This window comes from Oncorhynchus mykiss, chromosome 19 (assembly GCF_057628025.1).
Source record: "Oncorhynchus mykiss isolate SJ-2025 chromosome 19, ASM5762802v1, whole genome shotgun sequence".
Lineage (NCBI taxonomy): Eukaryota > Metazoa > Chordata > Actinopteri > Salmoniformes > Salmonidae > Oncorhynchus > Oncorhynchus mykiss.
The window spans coordinates 16,417,075-16,430,307 of record NC_143040.1 but is presented as its reverse complement, the minus strand read 5'-3'; the positions used below and the strand labels follow the sequence as shown (position 1 = coordinate 16,430,307).

General features: G+C 44.4%; 1 protein-coding gene across 8 annotated transcripts in view; it reads right to left on the bottom strand.

Annotated features, from left to right (window-relative positions):
• Positions 1 to 414: 414 nt before the first annotated feature.
• Positions 415 to 13,233, bottom strand: part of LOC110497310 (glutathione S-transferase, C-terminal domain containing) — a 63,119-nt gene continuing 50,300 nt past the window's right edge. For 4 of the 8 annotated variants that reach the window (XM_036954028.2, XM_036954027.2, XM_036954029.2 and 1 more), the window contains exons 11-13: positions 12,122 to 12,152; positions 2,578 to 2,647; positions 415 to 1,492 (exon numbers count right to left, since the gene is read on the bottom strand). In XM_036954028.2, the coding sequence (XP_036809923.2) occupies positions 1,323 to 1,492; positions 2,578 to 2,647; positions 12,122 to 12,152 (271 nt within the window). In that variant the 3' untranslated portion in view covers positions 415 to 1,322. The remainder of the gene's footprint in view (positions 1,493 to 2,577; positions 2,648 to 12,121; positions 12,153 to 13,233) is intronic. The other 4 variants (XR_016488798.1, XR_016488797.1, XR_016488799.1 and 1 more) reach the window with 1 other exon arrangement.

Below are 13,233 nucleotides of genomic sequence, written 5' to 3'. Positions count from 1 at the left end.
CGCTGACCTTTCCAACAGCCAAGCCTTCATGAAATATTCATAGATGCTGTTGATGTATTAGGATATGCAAAATACAGCCTTTTTTCACTGGCACTCAGCACAAGGCAAAACCATCCTTGAGGAATCATGGTAAATGCTGCATGAGCCCTGTTTGAGAGCTATGCTGGCTTTGATCACATTCTGAACCTTTATATACAAAATGAAATAGAACGAAGAAAAGCATTGAATGTCTCACATGGACGGCCTCCAGATTAGAATGAATCATTTAAAAACTAAGCAGGACAGATGGATTTTTTGAGCGGGTTTTCTTTCGTTTTTCTTCTTGTAATACCTGATTATTGGTTAGGAGGAGAGACGGGAGACGGCCGAGCACCATTACAGAATCGCTATTCATACAATTAGCAAAAAACGGCATGTGGAAAAATGATCCATTTATTTTCCCCCTGTTTGAGGTAGGAACATTCATATTACTTCATGTAAATCCTGTTGGGGCAGACAAGGATGGACACAATGTTGGCAAAAAATAGAAATGGTAAGAAGCAGGCTTTATAAGTTAAGACACTTTTGAAACAGAACTAAGGTTTGAAAACAGAACTAAACTGTCAATCCAGCTACATAATGCAGTGACCTAAATGTATATCAAATCAACAGTTGCGAGCCCTGACGTGGATGAAGTAATAGAGCAAAGTAAATGGTTAAAAATAAACATTGTACAAGACTTTTGGAAAATACTCACGTTCCAGTGTTTATTAATTCAATATCCACATAATTGCCCGCTCATTAAAACTCATTTAAGGGATAAAATAAAGACATTGCTCAGTTCCAATACCCATAAAACCATTCCAAGAGAACGAAACACTTGGGACACCTGCCCCAGATCATCATTAGAGAAAAGAGTCTAAAGGGATTTTTCTTGATTGTAGGTCAAATATCATCATCATCATCAATTCAACCAGGGTGATTCATTCTTCTCTGATCTCAAGACAAATCCCTCAACTCCTCCGAGATGATTGATTTTTACTTAGTATCTTGGTCCAGTGACGGATGCGTTGTTTCCTTACAGTGCTGTATTCTCAGTTTGAAACGGACTGTATGTCGGGTCCTGTTCTATGTTCTTCTGACAAGTCCCTCCCTCCCTGATTCACTTGGTTTCAAGACGTTTTCACTCGACTGAACACAACCCTGGGTCGTGATCATTAGGGCAAACCGTAGCAAATCATTTTGCAACAACAACCGTAAATCGGTCTTCTTATTGGACAAGTCGAGGTAGTTCCTTTTGTTTTTCAACCTTCCTTTGGGTGCCAACTGAACATGCCTCTGGTTTACTGTGTGGCATAGTTGTCCCCTCCAGCCCCGCCTCCAGCAACACCCACCAGCATGTTGTTCTTGGGGGAGCAGCTGTCTGGCTCCATGGTCATCACCCTGACAGAGTACCCATGAGTCTCTGCTGCCCAGGAGCGGTCCAGGTCCACCAGGCCCATGCACTGTTTACCTGGAGGAGAGGGGTCAAAGAGCACAGTGATGATGTCCCTGATTGAACAATAATGGAGTTCCTTTATATTCCACACACTGGCAACTAAGAGGTGAATTGCAGTGCAGAGACACAGTACATAACTACAACAACTGACAGAAGGTCCCCCGTCTCACAGTAGAATCGTCTTTGTTCTAATCATTCGAAGAATTTGCTTTCATATTACTACGGATAAACAACGTGAGTCCTTTGTGGATAACACCCTTAGGCCTCTTCTGTACAGTAGCAGCCTTTCATTCAGTTTATTGAGGCGGAATAAGAGATGAAGACATTCCACCAGGATCTGTTCATCTTTCCTTATATGACCCTCATTCTCAACATTCTACTGCATACGCTTCCTAGACCGGCCTCTTCAGTACCAACGACTCTCTTCTTGCCGATTAGTACTTTGGGATCACTTCCACTGACACTCTCCTATCAAAGCTTGCTTTAAAGGCAAAAGCCCACTAACCGCATTACGCTGCTCAGTGGCTCTGAAGCGGACCCAGACAGACAACAAACGCGTCTACAGCACTCAAGTCTCAGACGGACCGACGCTCAGATCTGACAGGCTCGGGGAATAAGGAATAAGATCAAAGACGGTAAGTGTGAGTTGAGGAGAGGTTGAGGAAGGGGTGTCATGGTGGCGGCAGCACCCCGCCAGCGGAATATTCCATGACAGGAAGTGTCAGGTAGGGAACGTACGAGGGCGGTTCAAAGTGAAAACACAACGGGGAGTACCTTCACTAATTATTCACAAGAATTGAATGTGCTGCTATAGGATATGTTTTGCCTTTATCAAGATTAATAAGATTCTATGGAAAGGGGGCCCTGATCCTAGATCAGCAAGCCTACTCAGAGGCAATTTTTAAAAATGGACCCAGGTACTGAAGGGAGTATCAGTTTGATGGAGATATACAATAATATCCCCTTTGACTTTGCGGTCAACATGAATCGGCACCATTATGGAAAAAATGACATTAGTGGCCTGTTTGTGTTAAAAGGTGCTCATTTATTTGGGGGTCAATTGTCAACACAATGTGTGTGCGTGAGTGGCAGTGTGTCACCTATTAAGCGTCGTTCTGAAGGCAGCTGGACAGCTGTCTGGTCTGCGAAGCGGCAGAGGATCATGTGCTCCTAAATGAAGGGAGAGCAGAGAGAGATGGAGGGAGAGCACAGAGAGAGCGAGATGGAAGGAGAGCACAGAGAGAGAAAGATTGAGGGAGGGAGAGCAGAGAGAGAGAGGGAGAGCACCGAGAGAGAGATGGAGGGAGAGCACAGAGAGAGATGGAGGGAGAGCACAGAGAAAGAGATGGAGGGAGAGCACAGAGAGAGAGGTGGAGGGAGAGCACAGAGAGAGAGGTGGAGGGAGAGCACAGAGAGAGAGATGGAGGGAGAGCACAGAGAGAGAGATGGAGGGAGAGCACAGAGAGAGAGATGGAGGGAGAGCACAGAGAGAGAGATGGAGGGAGAGCACAGAGAGAGAGGTGGGGGGAGAGCACAGAGAGAGAGGTGGAGGGAGAGCACAGAGAGAGAGATGGAGGGAGAGCACAGAGAGAGAGATGGAGGAAGAGCACAGAGAGAGAGATGGAGGGAGAGCACAGAGAGAGAGATGGAGGGAGAGCACCGAGAGAGAGATGGAGGGAGAGCACAGAGAGAGATGGAGGGAGAGCACAGAGAAAGAGATGGAGGGAGAGCACAGAGAGAGAGGTGGAGGGAGAGCACAGAGAGAGAGGTGGAGGGAGAGCACAGAGAGAGAGATGGAGGGAGAGCACAGAGAGAGAGATGGAGGGAAAGCACAGAGAGAGAGATGGAGGGAGAGCACAGAGAGAGAGGTGGGGGGAGAGCACAGAGAGAGAGGTGGAGGGAGAGCACAGAGAGAGAGATGGAGGGAGAGCACAGAGAGAGAGATGGAGGAAGAGCACAGAGAGAGAGATGGAGGGAGAGCACAGAGAGAGAGATGGAGGGAGAGCACAGAGAGAGAGATGGAGGGAGAGCACAGAGAGAGAGATGAGGGAGAGCACAGAGAGAGAGATGAGGAGAGCACAGAGAGAGATGAGGGAGAGCACAGAGAGAGATGAAGGGAGAGCACAGAGAGAGATGGAGGGAGAGCACAGAGAGAGAGGTGGAGGGAGAGCACAGAGAGAGAGTGGTGGAGGGAGAGCACAGAGAGAGAGGTGGAGGGAGAGCACAGAGAGAGAGAGATGGAGGGAGAGCACAGAGAGAGAGATGGAGGGAGAGCACAGAGAGAACACAGAGAGAGATGGAGGGAGAACAGAAAGAGAGATGGAGGGAGAGCACAGAGAGAGAGAATGTTAACTCAAACTCACAGCTACAGCTAAAACTCATCAGCTGACCCACCAATATATGCACATGACTAAGTTGCTTTGGAAAAAAGCATCTGCTAAATGGCATATTTATTAAATGTTTTATTTACACAGACTTCAACCAACCACAGCAGTAGAATGTTCATTCCAGGTTTTCCTGAAAGTCTCTGTATAAAGCCATACTGTACATCATTAGAGCCACATCTCTGACCTCTGGTAGGAGGTCTCCTTCTTGCTCTTACCACTTCCTCCTGTTTCTTCCCCAGAAGGTAAAAACACCAAAACCCAGGGAACAGTAGGCATCTTCTCATGTCTTTCTTTATCCACCATCTAGTCATCTTCTACACCTCTTTTTCTACAACCCCCAACCCCAGGAGGACACTAGTTATCCTCTAGCTCTAAGTGATTCCATTCTTCACTGTGGAAGGATCAGGACAGTACCGTCCTAGCCAAGGTTCAACCACTCTGACTCAGCGCCAAGCACCAATACCTCACATCATTAGCGTTGTATTACAGCCGCGGAGTGCTATCTGTCATGGCGCTCCGCTGTCAGTCTGTTCAACTAGCTCAGGGGCACACCCGAGACTGTGATTGGTTGGTTCACTGTGTTACAGTAGCAGTGAAATGCCATATTGGTTTCTGTTAGGCCAGTGGCTGTGGTGGTGGCTAAGGTTTTAGAGTGAGGTGAAGAGGAAACTCTGAGGACAACTGAAGTTGATTTAAAAAAATTATCTTCTTTTTGGCCTTCATCTGGGTTTTAGAGCGGAAATAACATAGTCGCAATAATACAGCCTCTCTTCGCTAAGACGCAAAACACTAAAGGAAGCACCAGATCAATAAAAAAGTGGTCAGAGTAAGCAGATGCTAACCTACAGGACTGTTTGGCTAGCACAGACTGGAATATGTTCCGGGATTCCTCCGATGGCATTGAGGAGTACACTACATCAGTCGTTGGCTTCATCAATAAGTGCATCGATGACATCGTCCCCACCGTGACCGTACATACATACCCCAACCAGAAGCCATGGATTACAGGCAACATCCGCACTGAGCTAAAGGCTAGAGCTGCCGCTTTCAAGGAGCGGGACTCCAACCCGGAAGCTTATAAGAAATCCCACTATGCCTTACAACGAACCATCAAACAGGCAAAGCTTCAATACAGGACTAAGATTGAATCATACAACACCGGCTCCAACACTCGTCGGATGTGGCAAGCCTTGCAAACCATTACAGACTACAAAGGGAAGCAAAGCCAAGTGCTACCCAGTGACACGAGCCTACCAGAGGAGCTAAACTACTTCTATGCTCGCTTCGAGGCAAATAACACTGAAACATGCATGAGAGCACCAGCTGTTCTGGAAGACTGTGTGATCACGCTCTCCGCAGCCGATGTGAGTAAGACCTATAAACTGGTCAACATTCACAAGGCCAGACGGGTTACCAGGACGTGTACTGTGATCATGCGCTGACCAACTGGCAAGTGTCTTCACTGACATTTTCAAACTCTCCCTGCACGAGTCTGTAATACCAACATGTTTTAAGAAGACCACCAAAGTGCCTGTGCCCAAGAATACTATGGTAATCTGCTTAAATGACTACCGACCCGTAGCACTCACGTCTGTAGCCATGAAGTGCTTCGAAAGGCTGATCATGGCTCACATCAACACCATTATTCCAGAAACCCTAGACCCACTCCAATTTGCATACCGCCCCAACAGATCAACAGATGATGCCATCTCTATTGCACTCCACACTGCCCATTCCGACATGGACAAAAGGAACACCTATGTGAGAATGCTATTCATTGACTACAGCTCAGCGTTCAACACCACAGTGCCCTCAAAGCTCATCAATATGCTAAGGACCCTGGGACTAAACACCTCCCTCTGCAACTGGATCCTGGACTTCCTGACGGGCTGCCCCCAGGTGGTAAGGGTAGATAACACATCCGCCATGCTGATACTCAACACAGGGGCCCCTCAGGGGTGCGTGCTCAGTCCCCTCCTGTACTCCCTGTTCACACATGACTGCACGGCCAGGCACGACTCCAACACCATCATTAAGTTTGCCGATGACACAACAGTGGTAGGTCTGATCACCGACAACGACGAGACAGCCTATAGGGAGGAGGTCAGAGACCTGGCCGTGTGGTGCCAGGACAACAACCTCTCCCTCAAAGTGAGCAAGACAAATGAGATGATTGTGGACTAAAGGAAAAAGAGGACCGAGCACGCCCCCATTCTCATCGACATGGCTGCAGTGGAGCAGGTTGAGAGTTTCAAGTTCCTTGGTGTCCACATCACCAACAAACTAAGATGGTCCAAGCACACCAAGACAGTCATGAAGAGGGCATAACAAAACCTATTCTCCCTCAAGAGACTGAACATATTTGGCATGGGTCCTCAGATCCTCAAAAAGTTATACAACTGCACCATTGAGAGCATGGTTGCATCACTGCCTGGTATGGCAACTGTTCGGCCTCCGACCGCAAGGCACTACAGAGGGTAGCGAGTACGGCCCAGTACATCACTGGGGCCAAGCTTCCTGCCATCCAGGACTTCTATACCAGGTGGTGTCAGAAGAAGGCCCTAAAAATTGTCAAAGACTCCAGTCACCCTAGTCATAGACTGTTCTCTCTATTACCACACGGCAAGCGGTACCGGAGCGCCAAGTCTAGGTCCGAGGGGCTTCTAAACAGCATCTACTCCCAAGCCATAAGACTCCTGAACACCTAGCCAAATGGCTACCCTGACTATTTGCATCCCCCCTATTTTACACCGCTGCTACTCTCTGTTGTTATCATCTATGCATAGTCACTTTAATAACTCTACCTACATGTACATATTGCCTCAACTAACCAGTGCCCCTGCACAATAACTCTGTACCGATACCCCCCTGTATATAGTCTCACTATTGTTATTTTACTGCTGCTCTTTAGTTACTTGCTACTTTTATTTATTTTTCTTATCTGTATTTTTTTAAAAATGCATTGTTGGTTAGGGGCTCGTAAGTAAGCATTCTGACTAATAAAAAGTGATTTGATTTGACTAAAGGAATTAGTTGAAAATGAAATAGAATAGAATCGTTAATCATATTGTGATGATTCGGCACAGAGGGAGGTTTAGAGAGAGAGAGAGAGAGAACTTGTATGTTAATTGCCGGAAAATGAATCCGGTTGCTTAAAATGGAATATTGATTTCTCTTTCCAGACTGCAATTACGCGATCAACTATGTGGCCAAGTTTCTTTGTCAAAGTTTCTTTCAAACCAGACAGAAAAAAACAGAGATAAATGACACACACGACTTTCCACCACCAAATACCCTAAATTCAGTGCAAAATACACAAGCAGTATTTTAAGATGGGGAGAAAAATGATTATTTCATCTGTAAACCAAATATTTTAAGACCTTGGATTTCCTGCAGAGAATAGACCATTATCAAAATATACTGGTAGTAGTCAGTTTTCAGACACATCAACTGTCACGTTCCACTTGTCATGGCGAGGCCCTATAGCAGGTCTCCGTTGATTAGAGCAGTGAGAGGCCAAACATCAGGGATCATTGACTAGATTCAGTCGCGGGATTCTTTTTTTCTTGAGTAGATGGTCAGGGGGCAGGAAGATAATTACACATCATTTGTAGACTATCAAATGTACTGCAAGAAGCCCAAGTAGATACACCACCGTTCAAATGTTTGGGGTCACTTAGAAATGTCCTTGTTTTTGAAAGAAAAGCAACATTTTTGTCCATTAAAATAACATCAAATTGATCAGAAATACAGTGTAGACATTGTTAATGTTGTAAATGACTATTGCAGCTGGAAACGTCTGATTTTGTTATGGAATATCTACATAGGCGTACAGAGGTCCATTATCAGCAACCATCACTCCTGTGTTCCAATGGCACGTTGTGTTAGCTAATCAAAGTTTATCATTTTAAAAGGCTAATTGATAATTAGAAAATACTTTTGCGAAGTTAGCACAGCTGAAAACTGTTGTTTTGATTAAAGAAGCAATAAAACTGGCCTTCTTTAGACAAGTTTCTGGAGCATCAGCATTTGTGGGTTCAAATACAGGCTCAAAATGGCCAGAAACAAAGAACTTTCTTCTGAAACTCAGTCTATTCTTGTTCTGAGAAATGAAGGCTATTCCATGCGAGAAATTGCAAAGAAACTGAAGATCTCATACAACGCTGTGTACTACTCCCTTCACAGAACAGCGTAAACTGGCTCTAACCAGAATAGAAAGAGGAGTGGGAGGCGCCGGTGCACAACTGAGCAAGAGGACAAGTACATTAGAATGTCTAGTTTGACAAACAGATGCCTCACAAGTCCTCAACTGGCAGCTTCATTAAATAGTACTTGCAAAACACCAGTCTCAACGTCAACAGTGAAGAGGCGACTCCGGGATGCTGGCCTTCTAGGCAGAGTTCCTCTGTCCAGTGTCTGTGCTCTTTTGCCCATCTGAATCTTTTATTTTTATTGGCCAGTTTGAGATATGGCTTTTTCTTTGCAACTCTGTCTAGAAGGCCATCCCGGAGTCGCCTCTTCACTGTTGACGTTGAGGCTGGTGTTTTGCGGGTACTATTTAATATAGCTGCCAGTTGAGGACTTGTGAGGCGTCAATTTAATGTTATTTTAATGGACAAACAATGTGCTTTTCTTTCAAAAACAAGGACATTTCTAAGTAATCCCAAACTTTTGAACGGTAGTGTATATTTGACTAAAACGTAGTGTATATTTGACTAAAACATAATATTTGACTAAAACATAATCATTTCAAACCTTGCTTACATTAGTTAATTATCACATACTGCTGGTCCAACATCTCATTCCAAAAGCATTCATTTGGAGTTGGTCCCCCCTTTGCTGCTATAACTAATAGTTGTACTAGTTCCCATCCTGACAGACATCTTGTTAAGTTCGCTGATGACACTGCCTTGATCAGCCTGTTGCATGATGATGAGGAACATCATGGCACGGTCCTAGATGACTTTGTAGAGTGGTGTGAGGAATCACACTTGGTTCTCAATACCAACAAGACCAAAGAGACGTGCATAGACTTCAGGAAGTGTACAACACCTACCTCTGCAACATCTATCAGAGGTCAGAATATAGAGATTGTAGAGAAATACAAATACCAGGGTGTCCTCTTGAACAATAAGCTTAAGTGGAGTAAATATACAGACCTGATCTACAAAAAGAGTCAACAGAGACTGTACTTTCTCAAAAAGCTGGGATCTTTTAATGTTAATATACTGTACTATACAGACTCTTTTTTACAAATCTTTCATTGGGAGTATTTTAACTTTTTGTATTGTTTGTTGGTTTGGCAATGCCACTGTCAGCCAGAGAAATATGCTGAGAAGGATTATCACCACAGCAAGCAAGGTACTTGGAGTCAAACAGACAGGCCTGGATGAGATCTTTAAGGTCAGGGCCCTCCCCAAAGTACTTGGAGTCAAACAGACAGGCCTGGATGAGATCTTTAAGGTCAGGGCCCTCCCCAAAGTACTTGGAGTCAAACAGACAGGCCTGGATGAGATCTTTAAGGTCAGGGCCCTCCCCAAGGCACTTGGCGTCAAACAGACAGGCCTGGATGAGATCTTTAAGGTCAGGGCTCTGCTCAAGGCTCACAAAATCATTTTAGACCCAAGCCACCCCCTGTACCCGTGTTTTTTGAATGTTTTATTGGTATGTAACTGTTATGAAAGTTGTATTGGCAATTTTGTTATGTATTTAAACGCTACTTTAAACGTGTACATGACACTGCAACAACATTTCCCCATGGGAACAATAAAGTCAGTAAGTAATAACAGCCTCCGCTCTGGGGCGGCAGGTAGCCTAGTGGTTAGAGCGTTGTGAATCCCCGAGCTGACAAGGTAAAAACCTGTCGTTCTGCCTGAACAAGGCAGTTACCCCACTGTTCTCAGGAGGCTGTCATTGTAAATAAGAATTGGTTCATAACTGACTTGCCTAGTTAAATAAAGGTTACATTTAAAACATAAAAAAATAAAAACTATTCTGGGAAGACTTTCCACTAGATATTGCTGCAGGGACTTGCTTCCATTTAGCCACAAGAGCATTAGTGAGGTTGGGCACCTCCCCTTCTCACTCTCTCCCCTCCTCTCTCGCAGTCAGAACTCTAATTCATCTCAAAGGTGTTCGATGGGGCTTTGTGCAGGCCAGTCAAGTTCTTCCACACCTATCTCGACAAACTATTTCTGTATGGACTTCACTTTGTGCAAAGGGCCATTGTCATGCTGAAACAGGAAAGGGCCTTCCCCAAACTGTTGCCACAAAGTTGGAAGCACAGAATCGTCTATAATGTCTGCTGTAGGGTTAAGATTTCCCTTCATTGGAACTAAAGGGCCCGAACCATGAAAAACATCCCCAGACTATTATTCCTCCTCCACCAAACTTTACAGTTGGCACTATTCATTGAGGCAGGTAGCGTTCTCCTGGCACCTGCCAAACCCAGATTAGTCTGTTGGACTGCCAGACGGTGAAGTGTGATTCATCAGTCCAGAGAATGTGTTTCCACTTCTTCAGAGTCCAATGGCGGCGAGCATTACACCACTTCAGCCGACGCTTGGCATTGCGCATGGTGATCTTAGGCTTGTGCTCGGCTGCTTGGCCGTGGAAAACCATTTCATGAAGCTCCCAACAAACAGTTATTGTGCTGTTGTTTCCAGAGGCAGTTTGGAACTCGGTAGTGAGCGTTGCAACCGAGGACAGATGATTTTTACGCAATACGCGCTTCAGCACTTGGCGGTCCCGTTCTGTGAGCTTGTGTGGCTTACCACATCACGCCTGAGCCGCTGTTGCTCCTAAAGGTTTCCACTTCATAATTACAGCACTTACAGTTGACCAGAGCAACTCTAGCAGGGCAGAAATTTGACAAACTGACTTGTTGAAAAGGTGGCCTCCTATAACGGTGAGCTCCTCAGTAAGGCCATTCTACTGCCAATGTTTGTGTGGCTGAAATAGCCGAATCCCCTAAATTGAAGGGGTGTTCTAATTCTTTTGTGTATATATAGTGAATGTCTCTATATTATGTGTGGGAATAATTTGGAACAGATTTCCAAAAATTAAAATCACTAGGAGCTGATTTACTGTTGTTTTTAAAGTCTTAAGTCCCCCAAAAAATGTTTATTTTATTGTTCATAAAACTTGGGGGCCAAATAAAATCAAATGCGGGCCAAATTCGGCATGCGGGCCGCCAGTTGGGGAACCCTGCCATACATCATTAAGATATTATGATGTCATCATCTCCTACCAGTTCAGTGCACTGTCAGTGTCAAGTGATAAGACTTAGGCCCAGTTCTGATACTCTGAAAAGGCATCCTGTCTTCCTTGAAGTAATTACTGATCTGACATAGGGCCTTGCTTTTACTACCAAACATTGATGACTCCAAGGAAGGGAGTGAAGTCAGGATGCATCTGTCCTCCTGTGTGGCTTCGTTGGTAGAGCATTGCGCTTGCAACAACAGGGTTATGGGTTCGATTCCCACAGAGGACAAGTACATCTGCTAAATGACTAAAATGTACATTTGGAATAGTATTTGAACCTCCGCTGACCTCAATCAAGACATGAACTTTGTCAACATTCAGTCTCTTGACCGTCGATCTACTCATGATGATTAATGATGTTGTTGTTTTGAAATGGCTTGTTTTTTTGTTGCCGTTGCTTTACAGCGCCTTGATATTTCTTTATGTAATGAACAGCACTAAAAAAAGTTTTATAAATGATTATTAGTTTTAGTGGTATTGTAACAATGTAGTTCCTGTAAAAGCTGGCTTTAGTTCCCAGGATACATTCAGGATAAATCAACAGGAGAGCTATTTCTGAGGTCAGATAGTTTATTCTCTCTACCTCCCCTTCTCACTCTCTCCCCTCCTCTCTCTGCAAAGAGTCAGCGAATGGAAAAGAACATAACTAGGACTACACTTAAAATTAAACCATGTATGTGTTTTGCATCTAAAACAGGGCTCTTCCGGAGTCTATTAGGTTTTTAGTAATGATATATATATATATAAATAACCTCTTGTAATTCCTGGCAAGGGAGCAACAGCTTTCAGCATGAGTGTAAATGATAATGTTTTATAACTGAGGGGTCAAACCTGTTGTAGCCTGTGTAGGAGAACACTGTTCGCAATTACCATAAATAAAAAAGACTAATTAAATCTGACTTAGTTCAATCTTCGCTGCTGATATGATATGCATCCAAACAAATAATATATTGCGTGGGAAATCTAACCCTCATTTGAAATGAATTGAACCTACCTTGTAACTCAGTGTCTCCAGAAACCTTTTGCTGCAAAAAAGAGAGAGATATTTTGGGAATAATGCTTAGAGAAAAGACCATTCAAGTGTAAAAGCGTTTCAGTAAATCTGCACGTTGTGCTTTTCTGTGGGACAACTATTTGTATTGCATTGTACTAGTGTCCATTGTTTACACTGACATTCACATACTAAGTCCATATTATTTTGTCTTGATAAGTCATGACATAAACTATCTTCTGATGATAAACTCCATACGTGACAAAAAACAAAAACAATGCTCATTTTGAGCAAGTTCTTTATCCGACGTCCTGGGAAACAGGCAGGTTGATTGTGATGTTAAAGAGTAGCGAGAAAGAGCTTAAAGCTAGCTAATAATCAACACGGCACCGAAGATGTCAAAGGTCACGTCGCGTCACGGGAACTCAGTTCAGGACTCTAATGTTTCACTTGGCCGGCTATAGCCTCTCGGTCACATACTCCAAAGCTACGTACTGTCATAATGATGTACACACATCCAAAGCTCCTGAGCAGGTGCTGAATATAAAACACTCAGGTATTCTGCAGACTGCACTTGGGAATTTAAACTTGGTATGTTGACTCTTGGTGAAAGTTTGTCTTCGGGACCATAACCTGAGGATGAACTAGTTAAGGCGGTGGTGTAGTGCAGAGTAGCATGAATACTGACACTGCTACAGGGGCCCGCCTCATATCTAGTAACAGCCTTTAGCTATGCCAGTAGCAATGATATACCACAACCTTCAGTGCATTCTCTCTTTAGAATACCATGTTTTGTGGTCATTGAGGCCTTTGTGTTGTCAACATGTCATGCGTCCTTCCTCCTAGTTCTCATACCAGCCACTTCACACACCAGTCAGTCAGAGTGCTGTCATGGCAACAGGAACAACAGCACAATAAACTAGCTCCTACATTTTTCTCCCTCTCCCTCCTGTTCATGCCCTCAAGCACAATTCACACTCTTCGGATCGTACCTCAGCCTAGGAAAATATCAAGGCATCAAACGCATAAGTTGTTTTGGCTCGGCCCCAGAATGAAATGAGCAGAAGACATTTTCGGAGTGATCAGTGATTCGTGTTCGCCAACTTATTTGGTTA